At 46.1% G+C, this 26,091-nt stretch overlaps 1 protein-coding gene and 1 long non-coding RNA gene across 9 annotated transcripts; one reads left to right on the top strand and one right to left on the bottom strand.

Moving 5' to 3' along the window:
* Nucleotides 1–1,425: 1,425 nt before the first annotated feature.
* On the bottom strand, nucleotides 1,426–26,082 carry max (myc associated factor X). Of its 8 annotated transcripts, none has more exons than XM_035764005.2 (6): nucleotides 25,865–26,077; nucleotides 25,438–25,464; nucleotides 8,220–8,327; nucleotides 7,838–7,909; nucleotides 3,032–3,170; nucleotides 1,433–2,047 (listed from the first exon to the last, which is right to left on the bottom strand). In XM_035764005.2, exons 1-6 carry the CDS (start codon nucleotides 25,898–25,900, stop codon nucleotides 1,857–1,859), a joined length of 573 nt encoding a protein of 190 aa, XP_035619898.1. In that variant the 5' UTR covers nucleotides 25,901–26,077; the 3' UTR covers nucleotides 1,433–1,856. The 8 variants fall into 8 exon arrangements, with proteins under 8 accessions (XP_035619903.1, XP_035619904.1, XP_035619901.1 ...); XM_035764004.2 differs by having other exon boundaries at nucleotides 1,435–2,047; nucleotides 8,208–8,327; nucleotides 25,865–26,076; XM_035764008.2 differs by lacking the exon at nucleotides 7,838–7,909 and having other exon boundaries at nucleotides 1,430–2,047; nucleotides 8,208–8,327; nucleotides 25,865–26,079.
* On the top strand, nucleotides 2,054–3,022 carry LOC127931452 (uncharacterized). The gene is made up of 3 exons (XR_008141230.1): nucleotides 2,054–2,522; nucleotides 2,561–2,634; nucleotides 2,671–3,022. It is a non-coding gene; the product is annotated as an uncharacterized LOC127931452 (long non-coding RNA).
* Nucleotides 26,083–26,091: the final 9 nt, after the last annotated feature.

The raw sequence follows: 26,091 nt of genomic DNA, 5'->3' as shown, positions 1-26,091 counted from the left end.
TACAAAATGCATCACTTTTTTTTTTTGAGAACTTGAAAACATCCAATCAATAACCATTTTTATTTTTATTTTATCAAGATTCCTAACTTTTGCTCTGCCACCTAAATTCATTCACTAGTTCAAAGCTAAAGGACGAAATACGATACAAGTTTTGGAATCTTTTTTTCATAACATCAATTATTTTCCACAAAGGGGATGATATTTAATTTCTAAAACGTGTCAAAATGGAAAATATCTGCAATCCTGTTGGCCTTTGGTTTGATAAACAAACCAGTCCAACTGGTTTGTTTATCACATCAAAAGTACTTTTTTTGGGACAAAAAAAAAAAACTACAAATGTTTTGAAGGTATGCCTCTCCAACCGACAGGACAACTCTTCTAAGCGTGTGTAGAAATTCTAAAACAGGTTCTTATCAAGATAAATTGATGAAATAAACAAAAGTATTACGTGTTCTCAGTGCTTGGAGTACGCCTCCCTCTCTTCTCTCCGTAGTTTTCAGCCGAGAGGAGAGAGTACGTAGTAGAGGGTACAAAAGCATCGAGTCCTTTAGGTAGTGAAGCTGCCTCATGTTGGGGTTTTGGATAGTTGCTGAGAGATAAAAGCTGTGAAGTCAGAGAGACAGAGAGAGAGAGAGACAGAGAGAGAGAGAGAGACAGAGAGAGAGAGAGAGACAGAGACAGAGACAGAGAGAGAGACAGAGACAGAGAGAGACAGAGACAGAGAGAGACAGAGAGAGACAGAGACAGAGAGAGACAGAGAGACAGACAGAGAGACAGAGAGAGAGACAGAGAGAGAGAGAGAGACAGAGAGACAGACAGAGAGACAGAGAGAGAGACAGAGAGAGAGAGAGACAGAGAGAGAGAGAGACAGAGAGAGAGACAGAGAGAGAGAGAGACAGAGAGACAGACAGAGAGACAGAGAGAGAGAGACAGACAGAGAGACAGACAGAGAGACAGAGAGAGACAGAGAGAGAGACAGAGAGAGAGACAGAGAGACAGAGAGAGAGAGAGACAGAGAGAGAGAGAGAGAGAGAGAGACAGAGAGAGAGACAGAGAGAGAGACAGAGAGAGAGACAGAGAGAGAGACAGAGAGAGAGACAGAGAGAGAGACAGAGAGAGAGACAGAGAGAGAGAGAGACAGAGAGAGAGACAGAGAGAGAGAGAGACAGAGAGAGAGACAGAGAGAGAGAGAGACAGAGAGAGAGACAGAGAGAGAGAGAGACAGAGAGAGAGACAGAGAGAGAGACAGAGAGAGAGACAGAGAGAGAGACAGAGAGAGACAGAGAGAGAGACAGAGAGAGACAGAGAGAGACAGAGAGAGACAGAGAGAGACAGAGAGAGACAGAGAGACAGAGAGAGAGAGAGAGAGAGACAGAGAGAGAGACAGAGAGAGAGAGAGACACAGAGAGAGAGAGACACAGAGAGAGAGAGAGAGAGACAGAGAGAGACAGAGAGAGACAGAGAGACAGAGAGAGAGACAGAGAGAGACAGAGAGAGAGACAGAGAGAGAGACAGAGAGAGAGAGGACAGAAAAGGAAGAAAGGAACCGACAAGAAAAAAGAAAAAAACAGAAGCTTTGCACGTCCTATTCTAAAATCAGTCTCCTTTTCTTCCTCCCAGCTGGCTTCCCTCCCTCCCCAGGGGATGGCGTGATGAAAGAACGTCAGGATAGACAGATCGGCAGGGACGGATGGCGTCTGCATTCTCCAGCGAGAGCACATTCAGCGATATGCAGGGAGGGAGGGAAGGAGGAGGTGGTAGTGAGAAACAGAGGAGCAGCACCGACTACTGGACCAGTAACTGTGCATGCAGTACCCCTCCACGCCAGGCGTGGCGCTGTGGGCTGGCCCGTCGCTCTAGCTGGCCTCCACTCGGAGCTTCTTCCTGGGGGCGGGGGGTTCCTCTGGCTCGGACTCAGAGCTGGAGTCAGAGCCTCCGTCGAAAGCAGACACAGCGCTGCCTTTAGGGTTGGTGTACAGGCTGCTGTCTGAAGAACTGTAGCTGGCCTGGAGCTGGGTCGAACCCTTCACCTTCTCCAGGGCACGCACTGCAAGGGAGAGACAATAGAGCGAGGGGAAGAGGAGAGAGAGCGCGAGGGGAGGAGGAGAGGGATGGAGAAAGAAAGGAAATGGACAAAAGAAAAGAGGTGGGAGAAGAGAGAGGGAATAGGGAATACAGAAAGAGGTGGGAGAAGAGAGAGGGAATAGGGAATACAGAAAGAGGTGGAAGAAGAGGGAAGAGGGAATACAGAAAGAGGTGGGAGAAGAGAGAGGGAAGAGGGAATACAGAAAGAGGTGGAAGAAGAGAGAGGGAAGAGGGAATACAGAAAGAGGTGGAAGAAGAGAGAGGGAAGAGGGAATACAGAAAGAGGTGGAAGAAGAGAGAGGGAAGAGGGAATACAGAAAGAGGTGGAAGAAGAGAGAGGGAAGAGGGAATACAGAAAGAGGTGGAAGAAGAGAGAGGGAAGAGGGAATACAGAAAGAGGTGGAAGAAGAGAGAGGGAAGAGGGAATACAGAAAGAGGTGGGAGAAGAGAGAGGGAAGAGGGAATACAGAAAGAGGTGGAAGAAGAGAGAGGGAAGAGGGAATACAGAAAGAGGTGGAAGAAGAGAGGGAAGAGGGAATACAGAAAGAGGTGGAAGAAGAGAGGGAAGAGGGAATACAGAAAGAGGTGGGAGAAGAGAGAGGGAAGAGGGAATACAGAAAGGGGTGGGAGAAGAGAGGGAAGAGGGAATACAGAAAGAGGTGGGAGAAGAGAGGGAAGAGGGAATACAGAAAGAGGTGGGAGAAGAGAGAGGGAAGAGGGAATACAGAAAGAGGTGGGAGAAGAGAGGGAATAGGGAATACAGAAAGAGGTGGGAGAAGAGAGAGGGAAGAGGGAATACAGAAAGAGGTGGAAGAAGAGAGAGGGAAGAGGGAATACAGAAAGGGGTTGGAGAAATGAAGAGGTCAACATTTGGCCCATAAGCAGACAAACACACAAGCTACAGGTAGATGGTCCGTAGGTACGGTAGATTCTCCATCATACTCACCTTGCTGCTCCAGCAGTGCGTTCTGCCTCTTCAGGTCGTCGATGTCCTGCTGGTGGGTGTGGTTTTTCCTTCTCATGTACTGGATATAGTCCGTGGCTTTGTCTAGAATCTGAGCTCGGGACGCCTGTTTGATAGATTGCTGTTGGAAACAAAGGAAAAACTCATTTGACACGAGGCAAGGGTTGCAGTGACATCACCGACTAAATCCTCCCACCCAGCTACCGTAATACCCCAACTAACCCCTCCCACCCAGCTACTGTAATACCCCGACTAACCCCTCCCACCCAGCTACTGTAATACCCCGACTAACCCCTCCCACCCAGCTACTGTAATACCCCAACTAACCCCTCCCACCCAGCTACTGTAATACCCCAACTAACCCCTCCCACCCAGCTACTGTAATACCCCAACTAACCCCTCCCACCCAGCTACTGTAATACCCCAACTAACCCCTCCCACCCAGCTACTGTAATACCCCGACTAACCCCTCCCACCCAGCTACTGTAATACCCCAACTAACACTAGCCTGGTTAAACCAGACTGAATACTGAGTTCAGACACCCTATGTACACTGCTCAAAAAAATAAAGGGAACACTTAAACAACACAATGTAACTCCAAGTCAATCACACTTCTGTGAAATCAAACTGTCCCCTTAGGAAGCAACACTGATTGACAATACATTTCACATGCTGTTGTGCAAATGGAATAGACAACAGGTGGAAATTATAGGCAATTAGCAAGACACCCCCAATAAAGGAGTGGTTCTGCAGGTGGTGACCACAGACCACTTCTCAGTTCCTATGCTTCCTGGCTGATGTTTTGGTCACTTTTGAATGCTGGCGGTGCTTTCACTCTAGTGGTAGCATGAGACGGAGTCTACAACCCACACAAGTGGCTCAGGTAGTGCAGCTCATCCAGGATGGCACATCAATGCGAGCTGTGGCAAGAAGGTTTGCTGTGTCTGTCAGGGTAGTGTCCAGAGCATGAAGGCGCTAACAGGAGACCAGTACATCAGGAAACTTGGAGGAGGCCGTAGGAGGTCAACAACCCAGCAGCAGGACCGCTACCTCCGCCTTTGGCAAGGAGGAGCACTGCCAGAGCCTTGCAAAATGACCTCCAGCAGGCCACAAATGTGCATGTGTCTGCTCAAATGGTCAGAAACAGACTCCATGAGGGTGGCATGAGGGCCTGACGTCCACAGGTGGGGGTTGTGCTTTACAGCCCAACACCGTGCAGGACGTTTGGCATTTGCCAGAGAACACCAAGATTGGCAAATTTGCCACTGGCTCCCTGTGCTCTTCACAGACGAAAGCAGGTTCAGACTGAGCACATGACGTGACAGAGTCTGGAGACGCCGTGGAGAATGTTCTGCTGCCTGCAACATCCTCCAGCATGACCGGTTTGGCGGTGGGTCAGCCATGGTGTGGGGTGGCATTTCTTTGGGGGGGCGCACAGCCCTCCATGTGCTCGCCAGAGGTAGCCTGACTGCCATTAGGTACAGAGATGAGATCCTCAGACCCCTTGTGAGACCATATGCTGGTGCGGTTGGCCCTGGTTTACTCCTAATGCAAGAGAATGCTAGACCTCATGTGGTTGGTGTGTCAGCAGTTCCTGCAAGAGGAAGGCATTGACGCTATGGACTGGGCCGCCCGTTCCCCAGACCTGAATCCAATTGAGCACATCTGGGACATCATGTCTCGCTCCATCCACCACAGACTGTCCAGGAGTTGGCGGATGCTTTTGTCCAGTTCTGGGAGGAGATCCCTCAGGAGACCATCCGCCACCTCATCAGGAGCATGCCCATGCGTTGTAGGGAGGTCATACAAGCACGTGGAGGCCACACACACTACTGAGCCTCATTTTGACTTGTTTTAAGGACATTACATCATTACTACCAGACCCTCCCCCCGGGGCCACTATAATGTAGTCCAACAACTGGAGCCTACGCCGTGAATGAAGCTGAAAAGGATGATGATAATGTGACATTTAAAATCAATAAAAACTTTCCTTTAACACTTCTGAAAAGGAGAGAACACTTTTTATCAGACTAAATCCAGAATTATCCAGAACGATACAAACGATAAGCCTGGCAGGAACAAAATTCACAAATGTGAAGCTGAATGCGAGCCAAAAATAGTTTCTATTTCCATAATTTGACCGTTTCTCTGTCTGTCACATACAAATTCATCAGTATGTTTTTATGACGAACCAGGCTTCGAGAAGGGACAGAGACTGATCAAGTGACTACACAGATCAAAATAGATTTCACATTTTTTTGTTTGGTATCAGCGGCGACACACCCAGCTTCTCCCAGTCAGTCAGAACCACACAAAGCCTGGACCCAGCTTCTCCCAGTCAGTCAGAACCACACAAAGCCTCGACCCAGCTTCTCCCAGTCAGTCAGAACCACACAAAGCCTCGACCCAGCTTCTCCCAGTCAGTCAGAACCACACAAAGCCTCGACCCAGCTTCTCCCAGTCAGTCAGAACCACACAAAGCCTCGACCCAGCTTCTCCCAGTCAGTCAGAACCACACAAAGCCTGGACCCAGCTTCTCCCAGTCAGTCAGAACCACACAAAGCCTCGACCCAGCTTCTCCCAGTCAGTCAGAACCACACAAAGCCTCGACCCAGCTTCTCCCAGTCAGTCAGAACCACACAAAGCCTCGACCCAGCTTCTCCCAGTCAGTCAGAACCACACAAAGCCTCGACCCAGCTTCTCCCAGTCAGTCAGAACCACACAAAGCCTCGACCCAGCTTCTCCCAGTCAGTCAGAACCACACAAAGCCTCGACCCAGCTTCTCCCAGTCAGTCAGAACCACACAAAGCCTCGACCCAGCTTCTCCCAGTCAGTCAGAACCACACAAAGCCTCGACCCAGCTTCTCCCAGTCAGTCAGAACCACACAAAGCCTCGACCCAGCTTCTCCCAGTCAGTCAGAACCACACAAAGCCTCGACCCAGCTTCTCCCAGTCAGTCAGAACCACACAAAGCCTCGACCCAGCTTCTCCCAGTCAGTCAGAACCACACAAAGCCTCGACCCAGCTTCTCCCAGTCAGTCAGAACCACACAAAGCCTCGACCCAGCTTCTCCCAGTCAGTCAGAACCACACAAAGCCTCGACCCAGCTTCTCCCAGTCAGTCAGAACCACACAAAGCCTCGACCCAGCTTCTCCCAGTCAGTCAGAACCACACAAAGCCTCGACCCAGCTTCTCCCAGTCAGTCAGAACCACACAAAGCCTCGACCCAGCTTCTCCCAGTCAGTCAGAACCACACAAAGCCTCGACCCAGCTTCTCCCAGTCAGTCAGAACCACACAAAGCCTCGACCCAGCTTCTCCCAGTCAGTCAGAACCACACAAAGCCTCGACCCAGCTTCTCCCAGTCAGTCAGAACCACACAAAGCCTCGACTCAGCTTCTCCCAGTCAGTCAGAACCACACAAAGCCTCGACCCAGCTTCTCCCAGTCAGTCAGAACCACACAAAGCCTCGACCCAGCTTCTCCCAGTCAGTCAGAACCACACAAAGCCTCGACCCAGCTTCTCCCAGTCAGTCAGAACCACACAAAGCCTCGACCCAGCTTCTCCCAGTCAGTCAGAACCACACAAAGCCTCGACCCAGCTTCTCCCAGTCAGTCAGAACCACACAAAGCCTCGACCTAGCTTTTCCCAGTCAGTCAGAACCACACAAAGCCTTTACTCTCATAACAACCCTAACAACGATGAAGTCTACGAGAACACAAGACAACTCCACAAACCCATGAGCAACTTCCTGCTCACAGACATCAACCAAAGATGGTGGAACAATGCTGTGGTCTTACTCAGGCCAAGTACCATTGGAAATAAATGGTCACAGTTCCAGTCTGCTTAAGGAGTGGTTCTCCCATAGGCACCAATGCAATAGCAGCTGGGTCTGGTCTGTTTAGTTCATTGACTGTAGAGGAACCAGGTAACAGCTGGCTCTGGTCTGTTTAGTTCAGTGACTGTAGAGGAACCAGGTAACAGCTGGCTCTGGTCTGTTTAGTTCAGTGACTGTAGAGGAACCAGAAAAAAGAACCAATGAGATGTCTCGCTTTATCTTCCATCTCTGCATCAACAAATACAGAATTCAAAATCGGTCAAGGCTGAAACGATTGGCTCTTCACAGTTTGGAATCGATTCAAATATTGCACACCAACCTGACCCGGCAGCTCTGTATATGGAGGTCACCAGACAACATCTGCGGGTGACCTTTAACGGTTCCCTTCCAACCCCCCCCCTCTTGAGTTAGGGATGACTGGACTATGGGGGGGGGGGTGCTTTGGTTTGAAAAGTTAACAGGGTGCTGTGCCTGATCATAGCCTGGGCAGTTGGGCACGCTCCGATGCCCTCAATGTCAAGAGATGTCAAAACAGGAAGCAGCAACAGATTTAGTCATAACTTCCTGCCGCTAGCCTGTGTGTCTGTTTAGAACATATCTCAAATATCCTCCCCATCACTCCTCGCGCTTCCATGTCATAACGAGCTTTCTATTGGATACACTGAAGGAAGTAGCTCCGTTTTCTGTGGCATTATTTAAAAATATTAATTACAGCAACACAAACCTACATATCTCAACATATTAGATATCGTAACACATTGCAATTACATTCACTTTGTTTACCCATATTGCATTTGAACAATCTTCAGAATGATAATTCCATGACACAGAGAGCCATGCATTTAGAGAGTGGGGACATGGAGGATTCTGCATTGATGATGATTTACATTGACACTAGAAAATAAATGACAGCCATGTTAACACCCCATCAACATTCCACGGCAGTCTTACGTCAGACAGCGCGACGATTCCGCCTGCACTGGTCCCTGTTGAGGGACGAGCGTCGCGTAGGACTGACGCCACCTGATGTAAGACAATGCATTACATGAGGCATAGAATGTTCAGAAGGAGAATTATGATGCATTTACATGACACTACAACATTCTATGGCAGCCATGTTAGAACCCCATTAACGTTTACATGAGGAATATTTCAACAATGCTAATTAACGGAATGTCTAGAATTACAACACTCCAAATTCAAAAAATAAATAAAAAAAGGTGTCCCAACTCTAAATACATTGCTCTGAACAAACACAAAAACAATCCTTCCCTCCCCAAAAGGATCCCCTCTCCTCTTCCTAAAAGCGTTGGGTTTTTACCTCTCTACCAACCTTTTCCCCTTGCAAGGCGGGCACCGAGTCCCGCAGGCTGTGAAAGCTGTCTTTGATGTGATCCCTACGCTTGCGCTCCAGTGCATTGTGGTGTGCTCGTTTGTCTGCCTGCAATGAGAGAAAGTCAGAGGGGGGGGGGGTTGTCCAGGGAGGTTAGGACTAGAGGTCGACCGATTAATCGGAACAGCCGATTAAAGGTTTTCATAACAAAATCGGTAATCGCCATTTTTGGACACCGATTATGGCCAACTACATTGCACTGCACGAGGAGACTGTGTGGCAGGCTGACTACCTGTCATGAGAGTGTAGCAAGGAGCTAGCTAGCATTAAACTTATCTTATAAAAAAAACAAGCAATCTTAACATAATCACTAGTTAAACTAGTAATATCATCAACCATGTGTCGTTATCGAGCTTGTCCTGCGTTGCATATAATCGATGCGGTGCCTGTTGATTCAATGATAAATCACAGCCTATTTCGCCAAACGGGTGATGATTAAACAAACGCATTCGCGAAAAAAAGCACTGTCGTTGCACCAACGTGTACCTAACCATAAACATCAACGTCTTTAAAATCAATACACAAGTATATATTTTTAAACCTGCATATTTAGTTAATATTGCCTTGCTAACATGAATTTCTTTTAACTAGGGAAATTGTGTCTCTTCTCTTGCGTTCTGTGCAAGCAGAGTCAAAGTATATGCAGCGGTTTGGGCCGCCTGGCGAGCTGCGAACTAATTTGCCAGAATTGTACATAATTATGACATAACATTGAAGGTTGTGCAATGTAACAGCAATCTTTAGACTTAGGGATGCCACCTGTTAGATAAAACACGGAACGGTTCCGTATTTCACTGAAAGAATAAACGTTTTGTTTTTGAAATGATAGTTTCCGGATTTGACCATATTAATGACCAAAGGCTCGTACTTCTGTGTGTTTATTATATTATAATTAAGTCTATGCTTTGATAGAGCAGTCTGACTGAGCAGTGGTAGGCAGCAGCAGGATCGTAAGCATTCATTCAAACAGCATTTTCCTGCATTTGCCAGCAGCTCTTCGCTGTGCTTCAAGCATTGTGCTGTTTATGACTTCAAACCTATCAACTCCCAAGATCAGGCTGGCAATACAATAGTGCCTATAAGAACATCCAATAGTCAAAGGTATATGAAATACAAATGGTATAGAGAGAAATAGTCCTTTAATAAGTACAACCTAAAACTTGTTACCTGGGAATATTGAAGACTCATGTTAAAAAGGAACCACCAGCTTTCACATGTTCTCATGGTCTGAGCAAGGAACTGAAACGTTAGCTTTCTTACATGGCACATGCTGCACTTTTACTTTCTTCTCCAACACTTTGTTTTTGCATTATTTTAACCAAATTGAACATGTTTATTTATTTCTTTCATAATATAATACTAAATAGATTTTTATTGATGTAAGTTAAAATAAGTGTTCATTCAGTATTGTTGTAATTGTCATTATTACACATACATAAAAAAAATGTAATAAATTAAAATAAATAATAATAATAAATCAAATTCGGCCTATTAATCACTATCAGCTTTTTTTGGTCCTCTAATAAAATCAGTATCAGCGTTAAAATCATAAATCGGTTGACCTCTCGTTCAGCGACAAACTGTCCCCACCAAGCTTCAGCGACAAACTGTCCCCACCAAGCTTCAGCGACAAACTGTCCCCACCAAGCTTCAGCGACAAACTGTCCCCACCAAGCTTCAGCGACAAACTGTCCCCACCAAGCTTCAGCGACAAACTGTCCCCACCAAGCTTCAGCGACAAACTGTCCCCACCAAGCTTCAGCGACAAACTGTCCCCACCAAGCTTCAGCGACAAACTGTCCCCATGAATCCCGACCAGCACCAGTTCAGAGTCGTGTGTGTGTGTGGCCTGTCCAAGACTGGGCAGGCAGTGAGTTGGCGAGGCAGCTAAGGAGTTGTTCACGGAGGAAACTGACTGCCACCATGGATCTAGAATATTCATTTATGATTATATTCTACATTCATTTCTATGGTTGTTTATTTCTACAATTGGTATAGTAACACTGGCACTACCCTACCCCACGAGTGACTAGAACTGACCCCAGCGCAGCTGTGTTCTTCAGGGTTTGACTAGAACTGACCCCAGCGCAGCTGTGTTCTTCAGGGTTTGACTAGAACTGACCCCAGCGCAGCTGTGTTCTTCAGGGTTTGACTAGAACTGACCCCAGCGTGGAGAAAGACACTAAACCCATTCAGATGAGGAGAAACGGTGGGTGAGGGGTAAAATGGTGACCTCGTATTTTAGTGTTACAGTTTCTAATTCGCCTACACCTGACAACTAGGACTAAATGACAAATTATTAGGAGTTCTGTTCTGGGTTAGGACTGGTATTTAACAACTTGGGGATTTGTTATTTGGCACTGTAACATGGGGGATGACTCTGTATAGATGAATTTACCGATGCTGGTGTGTTCTTATACAGCGAAATGTGTCTTCAGATTATCTGTTTTTGTTATGCATCGTAAAGGCCTATTGTATTTGTTTACGGGACATTTCATAAAATGTTTGTCACGGCCTAACAGTGGGCACATTTTGTGGTTTAGGCATATGGCTATATTTAGCCTGTTGTTCTGAACACAAACCTCAATTATCCCTGTGATCTGCCAACTTGAGAGGATCACCTTTAGTCTCTATAGAACACACACAGAACAGACATCTAGTGGGGATCATCTACCCAACACGGAGACAGCCCTTCCTCAGCCACACCATACTGCTGCCAGGGCCTCATCTACCCAACACAGAGACAGCCCTCCCTCAGCCACACCATACTGCTGCCAGGGCCTCATCTACCCAACAGAGACAGCCCTTCCTCAGCCACACCATACTGCTGACAGGGCCTCATCTACCCAACACGGAGACAGCCCTTCCTCAGCCACACCATAGTGCTGCCAGGGCCTCATCTACCCAACACGGAGACAGCCCTCCCTCAGCCACACCATACTGCTGCCAGGGCCTCATCTACCCAACATGGAGACAGCCCTTCCTCAACCACGCCATACTGCTGCCAGGCCCTCATCTAACTAACACACATAGATAGTGTCCCAAATGCCTCTATTCCCCATGTAGTACACTACTTTTGACCAGGACCAATAGGGTATAGGGTGCCATTTGGGACACAACCATAGTTAGTCCATGTCTCTCTACACACTAGACTGAACAATAGGAGGTTTGACAGGCTTCAGCCACCAAATAGATATACTGCACTGAGGGACTATCAGGCCCGTCAAACCCGCTCCGTCAGGCCTCAAAGTTACATTTTTTATTTTATGCACATTCTCATCCACTGTAAAAACACTCGTAGCCTTTAGATATTTACAAGATGTTACGTGACTAGGGCTAGGCCCAGAGCAGCAGTAGCTCCCAAAAGGTCATAGACTCTGACTCATAACCAATTATGTACTGTATATAAACCCTGGATTGCTGATGCTGCGTATTGGCCAGATAGAGGCTGGTCATATTGGCACTCCCCAGAAGGAGCAATCCTCCATAGGAAAGAATGGAATTCTAGTGTGTCAATCAAGCAAGTCTCTTCTTATTAGTGTCCTTTAGTAGTGGTTTCTTTGCAGCAATTAGACCATGAAGTTCTGATTCACACAGTCTCCTCTGAACACTTGATGTTGAGACGTCTTTTACTTGAACCCTGAAGCATTTACTTGGAGTGCAATTTCTGATGTGCAGTTCAATGAATTTATCCTCTACAGCTGAGGTAACTCTGGGTCTTCCTTTCCTGTGGCGGTCCTCATGAGAGACGGTTTCATCATAGCGCTCGATGGTTTTTGCAACTGCACTTGATGAAACTTTAAAAAGTTGACATTTTTCAGATTAAGACATGAAGGTCAGTCAAAGTAACGGACTGTCGTTTCTCTTCGCTTATTTGAGCTGTTCTTGCCATAATATGGACTTTTACCAAATAGGGCTATCTTCTGTATACGACCCCTAACTTGTCACAACAACAGATTGTCTCAAACGCATGAAGGAGAAAGAAATTCCACAAATTAACAGTTAACAAGGCACACCTGTTAATTGAAATGCATTCCAGATAACTACCTCATGATGCTGGTTGAGAAAATTCCAAGAGTATGCAAAGCTGTCGTCAAGGTAAAGGGTGGCTACTATGAAGAATCTAAAATAAATTGATTCGATACGTGTTATTTCATAGTTTTGATGTCTTCACTATTATTCTAGAATACAGAAAATAGTACAAAGAAAACCCCTGGAGCAGGTGTCCAACTTTTGACTTGTACTATGTGTATATATTATTATTTTTATAAATGGCAAACCAAATAATAAATGCATTTCTATAGCTTCCAAAATATTTTTCAGAATGGTGGGGGAGTGCAAAGACGGAGGAACGTTGGCTTCAAAACAGTGCCCTGTCAATCATCTAGTGTATATATTGTCAGATGAAGTGGATCAATAAAGGTTACGAGACAGTGTGTTTTGGTTCCAACTTGTCTACAGGGTTTGGCCAGGCCTGTGTGAAAGTAACATTAGGATTGGAAGCCCCACCAAATCTCTCTATGACAAGTTATTATAGGAATGCATGAAGAGTCTGGGACTAACCCTGGGGGAAAACAGCAGCTGCCCTGGGGTCTGGATACTAACCCTGGGGGAAAACAGCAGCTGCCCTGGGGTCTGGGGCTAACCCTGGGGGAAACAGCAGCTGTCCTAGGGTCTGGGACTAACCCCGGGGGAAAAAGCAGCTGCCATGGGTTCTGGATACTAACCCTGGGGGAACAGCAGCTGTCCTGGGGTCTGGGACTAACCCCGGGGGAAACAGCAGCTGCCCTAGGGTCTGGGACTAACCCTGGGGGAAACAGCAGCTGTCCTAGGGTCTGGGATTGACCCTGGGGGAACAGCAGCTGTCCTAGGGTCTGGGATTGACCCTGGGGGAACAGCAGCTGTCCTGGGGTCTGGGACTAACCCAGGGGGAAACAGCAGCTGTCCTAGGTTTTGGATACTAACCCTGGGGGAAACAGCAGCTGTCCTAGGGTCTGGATACTAACCCTGGGTGAACCAGCAGCTGTCCTGGGGTCTGGATACTAACCCTGGGGGAAACAGCAGCTGTCCTAGGGTCTGGATACTAACCCTGGGGAAAACAGCAGCTGTCCTAGGGTCTGGGACTAACCCTGGGGGAACAGCAGCTGTCCTAGGGTCTGGATACTAACCCTGGGTGAAACAGCAGCTGTCCTAGGGTCTGGGACTAACCCTGGGGGAACAGCAGCTGTCCTAGGGTCTGGATACTAACCCTGGGGGAACAGCAGCTGTCCTAGGGTCTGGATACTAACCCTGGGGGAACAGCAGCTGTCCTGGGGGAACAGCAGCTGTCCTAGGGTCTGGGACTGACCCTGAGGGAACAGCAGCTGTCCTAGGGTCTGGATACTAACCCTGGGGGAACAGCAGCTGTCCTAGGGTCTGGATACTAACCCCGGGGGAAACAGCAGCTGTCCTAGGGTCTGGATACTAACCCCGGGTGAAACAGCAGCTGTCCTAGGGTCTGGATACTAACCCTGGGGGAAACAGCAGCTGTCCTAGGGTCTGGATACTAACCCTGGGGGAACAGCAGCTGTCCTAGGGTCTGGGACTAACCCTGGGTGAACAGCAGCTGTCTTAGGGTCTGGGACTAACCCTGGGGGAACAGCAGCTGTCCTAGGGTCTGGGACTAACCCTGGGTGGAACAGCAGCTGTCTTAGGGTCTGGGACTAACCCTGGGGGAACAGCAGCTGTCCTAGGGTCTGGGACTAACCCTGGGGGAACAGCAGCTGTCCTAGGGTCTGGGACTAACCCTGGGGGAACAGCAGCTGTCCTAGGGTCTGGATACTAACCCTGGGGGAAACAGCAGCTGTCCTAGGGTCTGGGACTGACCCTGGGGGAACAGCAGCTGTCCTTGGGTCTGGATACTAACCCTGGGTGAAACAGAAGCTGTCCTAGGGTCTGGGACTAACCCTGGGTGAAAACAGCAGCTGTCCTAGGGTCTGGGACTAACCCTGGGGGAACAGCAGCTGTCCTAGGGTCTGGATACTAATCCTGGGGGAAACAGCAGCTGTCCTAGGGTCTGGGACTAACCCTGGGGGAACAGCAGCTGTCCTGGGGTCTGGATACTAATCCTGGGGGAAACAGAAGCTGTCCTAGGGTCTGGGACTAACCCTGGGTGAAACAGCAGCTGTCCTAGGGTCTGGGACTAACCCTGGGGGAACAGCAGCTGTCCTAGGGTCTGGATACTAATCCTGGGGGAAACAGCAGCTGTCCTAGGGTCTGGGACTAACCCTGGGGGAACAGCAGCTGTCCTGGGGTCTGGATACTAATCCTGGGGGAACAGCAGCTGTCCTAGGGTCTGGGACTGACCCTGGGGGAACAGCAGCTGTCCTTGGGTCTGGATACTAACCCTGGGTGAAACAGCAGCTGTCCTAGGGTCTGGGACTAACCCTGGGGGAAACAGCAGCTGTCCTAGGGTCTGGATACTAATCCTGGGGGAAACAGCAGCTGTCCTGGGGTCTGGGACATGTAGTGAGGCTCTACAGCTGTCCTGGGGTCTGGGACATGTAGTGAGGCTCTACAGCTGTCCTGGGGTCTGGGACATGTAGTGAGGCTCTACAGCTGTCCTGGGGTCTGGGACATGTAGTGAGGCTCTACAGCTGTCCTGGGGTCTGGGACATGTAGGGAGGCGCTACAGCTGTCCTGGGGTCTGGGACATGTAGGGAGGCTCTACAGCTGTCCTGGGGTCTGGGACATGTAGGGAGGCTCTACAGCTGTCCTGGGGTCTGGGACTAACCCTGGGGGAACAGCAGCTGTCCTAGGGTCTGGGACTAACCCTGGGGGAACAGCAGCTGTCCTAGGGTCTGGGACTAACCCTGGGGGAACAGCAGCTGTCCTAGGGTCTGGATACTAACCCTGGGGGAAACAGCAGCTGTCCTAGGGTCTGGGACTGACCCTGGGGGAACAGCAGCTGTCCTTGGGTCTGGATACTAACCCTGGGTGAAACAGAAGCTGTCCTAGGGTCTGGGACTAACCCTGGGTGAAACAGCAGCTGTCCTAGGGTCTGGGACTAACCCTGGGGGAACAGCAGCTGTCCTAGGGTCTGGATACTAATCCTGGGGGAAACAGCAGCTGTCCTAGGGTCTGGGACTAACCCTGGGGGAACAGCAGCTGTCCTGGGGTCTGGATACTAATCCTGGGGGAAACAGAAGCTGTCCTAGGGTCTGGGACTAACCCTGGGTGAAACAGCAGCTGTCCTAGGGTCTGGGACTAACCCTGGGGGAACAGCAGCTGTCCTAGGGTCTGGATACTAATCCTGGGGGAAACAGCAGCTGTCCTAGGGTCTGGGACTAACCCTGGGGGAACAGCAGCTGTCCTGGGGTCTGGATACTAATCCTGGGGGAAACAGCAGCTGTCCTAGGGTCTGGGACTGACCCTGGGGGAACAGCAGCTGTCCTTGGGTCTGGATACTAACCCTGGGTGAAACAGCAGCTGTCCTAGGGTCTGGGACTAACCCTGGGGGAAACAGCAGCTGTCCTAGGGTCTGGGACATGTAGTGAGGCTCTACAGCTGTCCTGGGGTCTGGGACATGTAGTGAGGCTCTACAGCTGTCCTGGGGTCTGGGACATGTAGTGAGGCTCTACAGCTGTCCTGGGGTCTGGGACATGTAGTGAGGCTCTACAGCTGTCCTGGGGTCTGGGACATGTAGGGAGGCGCTACAGCTGTCCTGGGGTCTGGGACATGTAGGGAGGCTCTACAGCTGTCCTGGGGTCTGGGACATGTAGGGAGGCTCTACAGCTGTCCTGGGGTCTGGGACTAACCCTGGGGGAACAGCAGCGGTCCTGGGGTCTGGGACATGTAGTGAGGCTCTACAGCTGTCCTGGGGTCTGGGACATGTAGTGAGGCTCTACAGCTGTCCTGGGGTCTGGGACATGTAGGGAGGCGCTACAGCTGTCCTGGGGTCTGGGACATGTAGGGAGGCTCTACAGCTGTCCTGGGGTCTGGGACATGTAGGGAGGCTCTACAGCTGTCCTGGGGTCTGGGACTAACCCTGGGGGAACAGCAGCTGTCCTGGGGTCTGGGACATGTAGTGAGGCTGTCACCAGGCCTTCATCTCCAGTTACTTAAGCGCACAATATCACACCGTCTGTTCATACAACCGATAACATGCTTCTCAATGGCTTAGTTAGACCCAATCACTCGCATTCTATTCATACAGCTGACCATCAACATGACAAAATGTGGTTCCCTGAGTAGAGTAACGGGAAGGGTCAACAAATTACCTATGGGAACCTCCTCCCCCTCCACACAAATCAAATTTATATAGCCCTTCGTACATCAGCTGATATCCTTTGTCGTGCACTACTTTTCAAGAGTGCCCATAGGGCTCCTGCCAAAAGTAGTGCACTATACAGGGAACAGGGTGCCACGCGGGAGAAATGAATAGTGAAGTAGAGTACAGTAGTATAGCAGACGTAACTGTTCAACTAAACCAGTGGCACCCTGCATTGTGCTGAAGGTCTTCAGAACTACGTTGCATTGAGAGACAGCAGGTCACTGACTGCACTTCCAACATGGTCATTCTGACACTCAGAATAACGTGTCACTAAACAGCTAGATACTTCTGGTGCTGATACAAACAGTGTCCGTACACTATGCCCTGTTATGAGAGGTCTCATCCCTTATCAGTGTGTGTTCCACTTAATAACAATGTTCCTCGGGGGACTGACTCGGTGGGTCCCAGTGGAAGCTATTGTCTTACAGGAGCCAGTATGTCTGGGTTAACCATGTAAAAACTAAAGAGATATATCTCAGATATGGGTCACATCACATCTCACGTTTGAGACGCATTAAAAACAGATTTATATGAGGAAATCGATTGGAACCGTCGACAACAAAGATTATTTTGTAGGTTACATGAAAGTGAGATGTGCAAAAAAAACAGTCTAATTGTTCTCATGGTCCAATCCTCCTCCAAATGGTCAACCATGATACATAATTGTTTTTTGAATATCATATTGCAAGTTGTACTATTTGTGGAGTTTGAAAAATATGACATAAAAGCCCCTGCCTAGATGATTAGTGTTCACTGTGTATCGAGAACATTCGGCAGCTAAATGTTAAGTCGATGCGAATCAGTTTGATAAAGACTAGGCTAGCTGACAGGGGAAAAAAACGCATGATGTGCTGGTATGCAAAAGTACTGCATGTCCTGCCACCAGCATACGCGTTTTCTTCGCCGGTATGCAACGTGACCGCGTCATTCGTTCAGCCTGCCAGCAGCCCAGTAAGTACACTGTGACCTGTCCAGTAAATATGGCACTAATCGCTAGCTAGCTGAAACACGCAGACAAGAATATAGCTGCGAGCAGCAATGAATGGGGTTCAGAAGATGAAAGGACAAGATCAATTGGATAACAAAACAAGCACTGTATTTCCTGTATGTTCAAATCAGTGACAGCATTACCATGTTTCTCTCTCGATACCACAAGGATGACGCAAGTGAAGTTTAATGCTGGAAGTTGGTAATCTTTGAATGCAGCTGGTAATTATTCTTAAAGTCTAAAGTCATTAACATAGAGTTTATATAGCATACCAATTCAGAGGTCAATTTGACTAATGGTTTATGTTAAGATGAGTGAAATATTTTCAGTGCTACTTTGAACGAAGCAGCTAATCATTATTATATTTATTAGAGGCTATATAGCAAATCTGCAGTCAATTTCACGTAAGATTTTTTTAAACATTATTTTTAACGTTAGCATATGTGCTAACATGCACCTATTAGGTACAGTGCGACCATTGAAGACTGATGTAAGGTGTTTAAATAAATTAAAATCTGGAGTGAATCTGGCGTATGGTTCATGAGGAGAAGACTATCGCAGATCATCTTAGGCACGTCCATGATGACAAGCTTTAAACCGATTGGCCACTGTGGAGTGGATTTACAGTAGTTTAAATAAACATGTAAAAACCAGCCATCTTTTGACCAATCCCTTGGGCTCCCTTGGGCTCAAACTAATTTAAGACATTCTAAATTTGGTGTCATTTGGACCTATGGTTCATGAGAAGATTTTTTAAAGTATGTGCTAATATGTATGTACTGGTATAGGTGTGGCCATGTTTGAATACATCAGTGTTATCTTCTCAAACTCTCTAGGGACTATTGTGAATTTGGTGTTTATTTGTACGTATAATTACAAAAAAATTACAAAATTACAACAAAAAAATAACAGAGCCAGAGGAAAATCCATCCCGACAGACCTGATGGGTCCACATGCTGGACTTGGTTCAGCATGAGGAAATACACCTACATACAAAGTTAAGTCTGTGTGAAACGGGGCGACGGATATGAGGGTTTAAGTGAGAAGGCCTATAACAGAACCACTTATAGGCCAATCCGTGCCATTCTTTTAGACCCAGTTACTCATGGCCTCTCGGTTGTGTGCTAAATAAAAAAAATGTAACTACAGCATAGATTGCTATGTCAACAAAAAAGGGATCCAACCGCAAGGCGCTATATAGGGTGGTGAGTAGGGTGGTTTTTCTGGGAAGTAAAGCCTTGGAATTTTGCTTAAATTCATCCAAAATGTTAGCTTATAACAGTGAACCTTTTTTTCCGTGGGATACACATAAGGCAATTCTAGGTCTTGTGGCACATTTTGGTTAAACTATCCCCAATTAAATGGAATTGCAAACCTATGCAAGCACAGTGCATTCTTCCATCACATGGGGCAGTGCATTCTTCCATCACATGGGGCAGTGCATTCTTCCATCACATGGGGCAGTGCATTCTTCCATCACATGGGGCAGTGCATTCTTCCATCACATGGGGCAGTGCATTCTTCCATCACATGGGGCAGTGCATTCTTCCATCACATGGGGCAGTGCATTCTTCAATCACATGGGGCAGTGCATTCTTCCATCACATGGGGCAGTGCATTCTTCCATCACATGGGGCAGTGCATTCTTCCATCACATGGGGCAGTGCATTCTTCCATCACATGGGGCAGTGCATTCTTCCATCACATGTACAGCTGATTCTTCCATCAGATCTTACACATTCTTCCATCAGATGCTACAGCTGATTCTCAAGATCTAACATACAGTCTAAGGAGATGCTCTGGAGTCCATTACACAGTCTAGCCTGGGTGGGGTGAATATATTTTACGTGACATATGTACATTTTATAAAATGTAATATATTTCGTAATTTTTTTGTTCGCTAGTAAATAGTAGCCTTTCAGCAAAGTGCGTTTAAATTAGAGGTTGACCGATTAATCGGAATGGCCGATTAATTAGTGGCGATTTCAAGTTATCATAACAATTGGAAATCAGTATTTTTGTGCGCCATTTTTTTTTTATAACTGACTTTCCTAGTTAAATAAAAGGTAAGAACGCATTCTTATTTTCAATGACGGCCTAGGAATGGTGGGTTAACTGCCTCGTTCAGGGGCACAACAGATTTTCACCTTGTCAGCTCGGGGGATTCAATCTTGCAACCTTACAGTTAACTAGTCCAACTCAATAACGACCTGCCTCTCTCTCGTTGCACTCCACAACGAGACTGCCTGTTACACGAATGCAGTAAGCCAAGGTAAGTTGCTAGCTAGCATTAAACTTACCCTATAAAAAACAATAAATCATAATCACTAGTTAACTACACATGGTTGATGATATTACTAGATATTATCTAGCGTACGTTGTATATAATCTGACAGAGCATACAAGCAACTAAGTATCTGACTGAGCATACAAGCAACTAAGTATCTGAATGAGCGGTGGTAGGCAGAAGCAGGCGCGTAAACAGTCAAACAGCACTTTCGTGCGTTTTGCCAGCAGCTCTTCGTTGTGCGTCAAGCATTGCGCTGTTTATGACTTCAAGCCTATCAACTCCCGAGATGAGGCTGGTGTAACCAAAGTGAAATGGCTAGCTAGTTAGCACACGCTAATAGCGTTACAAACGTCACTCGCTCTGAGCCTTCTAGTAGTCGTTTCCCTTGCTCTGCATAGGTAACGCTGCTTCGATGGTGGCTGTTGTCGTTGTGTTGCTGGTTCGAGCCCAGGGAGGAGCGAGGAGAGGGACGGAAGCTATACCGTTACACTGGCAATGCTAAAGTGCCTATAAGAATATCTAATAGTCAAAGTTTAACCTGTTGATCCTACCCCCTACTTTTTCGAACATTCTGTTAAAAAAAATCGCGCAACATTTCAGTGCCCTGCTACTCATGCCAGGAATATAGTATATGCATATGATTAGTATGTGTGGATAGAAAACACTCAGACGTTTCTAAAACTGGTTAAATCACGGCTGTGACTATAACAGAACGTGCGTTTCATCGAAAAGCGCAGGAAAATCTGATCACTGAAAATTGGAATCAATGCGCCACTTGAATGTATTGTTGAATGGGAACCACATTACCTGGAGCCGAGATTGCAATTCGTACAGCTTCCACACGATGTCACCAGTCTTGTCAATTACCTAGGCTTTGTTTCTTGGTCAAACGAAGAAGAGACAGCCCATTTCTTCCGGTCTCCGACCGGATATTTTGGTTGAGATTTATCCGGACATTATTTCAAGAAGTAGAGCTATAGAATATACATAGTCTCGTGATCAATTTGATCGATTATTAACGTTTACTAATACCTAAAGTTGCATTACAAAAGTATTTCAAAGTCTTTTGTGAAAGTTTATCGTCAACTTTTTTAATTTTAAAAAATGACGTTGCGTTATAAAACGCTGTTTTTTTTCCTTGATCACACAGTCTTCATAGATCGATATCTTGGCTATATATGGACCGATTTAATAAAAAAAAAAAGACCCAATAGTGATGTTTATGGGACATCTAGGAGTGCCAACAAAGAAGATCGTCAAAGGTAATGAATGTTTTATATTTTATTTCTGCATTTTGTGTAGTGCCGACTATGCTAATTATTTTGTTTACGTCCCCTGCGGGTCTTTAGGGGTGTTGCATGCTATCAGATAATAGCTTCTCATGCTTTCACCGAAAAGCATTTTAAATATCTGACTTGTTGGCTGGATTCACAATGAGTGTAGCTTTAATTCAGTACCCTGCATGTGTGTTTTAATGAACGTTTGAGTTTTAACGAGTGCTATTAGCATTTAGCGTAGCACATTTGCATTTCCAGATGTCTAGATGGGATGCCTGCGTGTCGGGTCGACCTAAGAGGTTAATGAAATACAAATGGTATACAGGGAAATAGTCCTATAATAAACTACAACCTAAAACGTCTTACCTGGGAATATTGAAGAATCATGTTAAAAGGAACCACCAGCTTTCATATGTTCTCATGTTCTGAGCAAGGAACTGAAACGTTAGCTGTCTTACATAGCACATATTGTACTTTTACTTTCTTCTCCAACACTTTGTTTTGTCATTATTTAAACCAAATTGAACACGTCATTATTTACATGAGGCTAAATTGATTTTATTGATGCATTATATTCATTTAAAATAAGTGTTCATTCAGTATTGTTGTAATTGTCGTTATTACAAAAAAAATAATAATAATAGGCAGATTAATCGGTACAGGCTTTTTTGGGTCCTCCAATAATCGGTATCGGTGTTGAAAAATCATAATCGGTCGACCTCTAGTTTAAATCATTTCTAACTTGTTCATTTGTGGGTTTTCGCTTGCTTGAGCCTGCTAACTGAGGAGTGTTAATTCACCTGTTTCCATACATGTTTCTTTTTAAAACATTTATCTTACAAAGGAGTTGTTTAATCTAACTGATTAACTATTTATGTGTACATTGTATTTGGGAATTAACTTATTTTTTTCCTAATCTTTACAGGAAAATTCCACTGGCACTCTGATGCGTGGAGACATTTCACTGCAGCTAATGTAGAAGAAAAAGTGGTGTACATTTACAAATACTGTGCCAAATCATATGTGAAGAACGCAACAAAGATGCAGAATCATCTGGCCAAGTGCATAAAGTTCCCTTAGCGCTCACAACAGCGCAACCTCTGACAATAGTCCCTCTATTCTATTTGGAGGTGAAAATGATGAATCAGACACCTTACTGATAGCAACAGCTCATGGTCCTCCTGGAATCAGAAGTTTTGACTCAATGGGGGAACATAGTCAGAGAAATGCTGATGAATGTTTTGTTCGAGCTGTGTATGCAACTGGTTCACCTCTGATGCTCACAGGCAATGTGTGTTGGAAGAGATTTCTGAATGTTCTTCACCCAGCATGCACCCCTCCAACCAGACATGCTTTATCTACTCATTTGCTGGATGCAGAGTTCAACAGAGTTCAAGTGAAGGTCGAGCAAATCAGAGAAAGCAGACTGTATTGCAATCATCTCTGATGGGTGGTCGAATGTTTGTGGGCAAGGAATAATTACCTATATCATCTCCACCCCTCAACCAGTATTCTACAAGAGCACAGACAGGGGACAACAGACACACTGGTCTCTCCATTGCAGATGAGCTGAAGGCAGTCATCAATGTCCTTGGACCATAGAAGGTATTTGCACTGGTGACAGACAATGTTGTGAACATGATGGCTGCTTGGTCTGAAGTGGAGGAGTCCTACCCTCACATCACACCCATTGGCTGTGCAGCTCATGCATTGAATCTGCTCCTCAAGAACAACATAGCACTGAAAACAATGGATACACTCTACAAGAGAGCCAAGGAAATGGTTAGGTATGTGAAGGGTCATCAAGTTAAGGCAGCAATCTGCCTCACCAAGCAAAGTGAGAAGAATAAGAGCACCACATTGAAGCTGCCCAGCAACACCCATTGGGGTGGTGTTGTCATCATGTTTGACAGTCTCCTGGAGGGGAAGGAGTCTCTCCAAGAAATGGCCATATCACAGTCTGCCGATATGGAGAGCCCCATCAAGAGGATCCTCCTGAATGATGTATTTTGGGAGAGAGTGGTAAGGAGCATGAAACCTATAGCAGTAGCCATTGGACAGATTGAGGGAGACAATGCCATCCTGTCTGATGTTCAGACTCTGCTTGTAGATATAAGAGAAGAAATCCGTACTGCCCTGCCCACTTCACTGGTGCTCCAAGCAGAGCGAACAGCAGTTCTGAAATACATCAATAAGCATGAAGACTTCTACCTGAAGCCCATACACGCCACAACATACATGTTGGACCCCAAGTCTGCTGGCAAGAACATCCTGTCTGGTGCAGAGATCAACAAGGCTTATGGTGTCATCACTACAGTGTCTCGCCACCTTGGCCTGGATGAGGGCAAGGTTCTTGGCAGTCTGGCGAAGTAAACTTCCAAGCAAGGGCTTTGGGATTGAGATGCAATATGGTAGTCGTGCCAACAACATATCTCATCAGCCACCTGGTGGAAGGGACTTCATGGATCTGAGGCTCTTTCCCCTGTTGCCTCCCTCATCCTCCAAATCCCACCAACATCAGCCACATCAGAGCGCAACTGGTCCTTGTTTGGGAACACACACACACACATCAAAGCACGCAACAGGCTGACCAATACAAGGGTTGAAAAATGTGTGGCCATCCGGACAAATTTGAGGCTTTTTGAGCCTGACAACGAGTCATCCTCAACAAGGTTGGAAGGTGACAGTGAAGAGGAAGTCTCAGAGTCTAATGTTCAAAAGGTGGACATTGATGAGGTCCAGGGAGAAGACATGGAAGCCTGAGAGGAAGACAACCAAAGCTTTAGTTTCTAGACTATCATTTTACAGATGTATGTTGAATGATCCCCAGATACGATGAGATCATTCAATATGCCCTTTCTTTTGTTGTTCAGTGAAATCATCCCATGTGAAGAGTCAACTCATGTAATTAAAAGTTCAATTCGTAACTAAATCATTTATATATTTATTTTGGAAGGATTCAATCAATTGAAATTATGTCTACTTATGAGGTAAAAGGTTTATGTTTCTGTCTCCATATGATATGGTAAATATATCCAAAGCAAAAATCCAATTACATTTAAAATTGTATTAATATTAATGTGCATATCTTTGTTGATTCCCATATATTCCCATGGATATTTTCCATCTCTGAATATTCCCCAAAATGTGCAACCTCAGTAGTGAGTACGGCACAGTACATCACCGGGACCGAGCTCCCTGCCATCCAGGTCCTCTATACCTGGTGGTGTCAGAGGAAAGCCCCCCCAAAAATGGTCAAATTATTCCAGCCACCCAAGCCAGACTGCTGTACAAGTGCAAGGGTCACTATTTATACTTTTTGTTTTATCTTTAACTCTGCATTGTTAGGACCGGCCATGTAAGTAAGCATTTCACTGTTGGTCTACACCTGTCGTTTAAGAAGCACGTGACAAATAAATACAATTTGATATCATTTTCACTCTGAATCTCCTAAAAACAAACAGTGGCTCCGTGACTTCTCCTTTCCTTACTTGACGATGCAGTCATTTATTAACTAAACAGATACTGTTGTCACTAGCCAGCTAGTAAATTCCCCATTTCAAAAGCATCACATTGGCGATTTTAATTGCCACTTCATGATTAAACAGATGACCTAGAAGTGTAATTTGGCAAAAGCGCATCTGGTCGTGAACAGCCTAGGAGAAGCTGGTTAGTATTTTTTTGTACCTATGCTTCGGCTTGCTGCCATGTTTTTTCAGGATTGGATTTATTCTAAATATAGCATAAATTCAGTGTCTCCCCTTTAGCCGCACGTGGGATGAACATACACTTCAATATATGGATAAGATGATGTGTGTGAAAGCAAAAACATCGGCTTGATGGATATATCCCAGGCATTATGTAAAAGTAAAACCATAGCTGCCACAGGACAAATTGCCAACTCCTGTCCAAACCCCCCAGTTTTCAGCTACCTCCTTCTGGCTACTAGTTACATCCTCCGTGTGTGTGTGTGTGTGTAGGGTGTAATGGTATATTCGGGGGAGGGGTGTGTGTGGCTAGGTTTGCATGCTAGTTAACAACATGGTTGGTTGATTTATTCTCACTCACTAAAAAAAAAATGCAACAAACCCTTTTATTCCGTCACAGTATCCATTCCCACCATCACTTGCTAAGTTTACCGGGAATGTGTATCATCTAACGTTAGCTAGCAGGAGGAACATATATATTATATATTTTTTTTAAATAATGTTTTTTTTTTTATATGATCACGGCATCATTCCAATACATTTGATAGAATTCCAATACATTTGGATATATTTAACATTACGCACCACATTGTGATATCTCGGTGAGTCTTCCTGTAAAAAGAAACAGAACAGAAAAGTACGATTGTAGGCCACAATTCCATGTAGCTTGATCTGGCTAACTAGCTAACTTAGTTAGCAATCAATCACCCCCCCCAATATAATTGCAGCAAACCTAATGCAAAGAATATCTGTAGCTCGCTGGTAAGTGAACATAATCCATTTGTGAGTCAGCACTGCTAAGGTCTTGCTACGAGCTGAGCTAGCTAACCTTTTATGAGCTGTTGATGTGTTTGTGGATTAACGTTAGCTCGCTACCGGTTACTGTACTAGCCGGGTAGTTAGCAACTAGCTAGCAGCCACGGGTTCATCAATTACTAGGCTTTTTGTAAAATGGCTCGTTTACCGAGTCAACAAGCTATAGCAAAGTAACGAAATATGTACATTTACTCACGTCACTATCGACTTCGATATCATCGTTGTCACTCATTCTTCGGTGAAATGGTGAATTTAAAATGAAAGGATAGCTCACAACATGAAGCAAACACCTGACGATGAGGAAAATGCACAGACAAGACAAGACCTCTTCTCCCTACAGTCAAGAACGAAAGAAATAAGACTAAACGAACACTATTTTACACGTGACTGCCTCAACACAGACAGCTACCGTTCCGCAATATG

The sequence above is a fragment of the Oncorhynchus keta genome, chromosome 8 (assembly GCF_023373465.1).
Source record: "Oncorhynchus keta strain PuntledgeMale-10-30-2019 chromosome 8, Oket_V2, whole genome shotgun sequence".
Taxonomy (NCBI): Eukaryota; Metazoa; Chordata; class Actinopteri; order Salmoniformes; family Salmonidae; genus Oncorhynchus; species Oncorhynchus keta.
This window is presented reverse-complemented; position numbering and strand designations above follow the sequence as displayed.

Coding starts and splice junctions, on each gene's coding strand:
- max (XM_035764004.2), bottom strand. CDS start 25,900: ATGAGTGACAACGATGATATCGAAGTCGATAGTGAC. Junction 3,171..7,837: donor GAATCGTCGCGCTGTCTGAC/GTAAGACTGCCG, acceptor TGTTTCCAACAG/CAATCTATCAAACAGGCGTC. Junction 2,048..3,031: donor CGCACTGCTGGAGCAGCAAG/GTGAGTATGATG, acceptor TCTCCCTTGCAG/TGCGTGCCCTGGAGAAGGTG.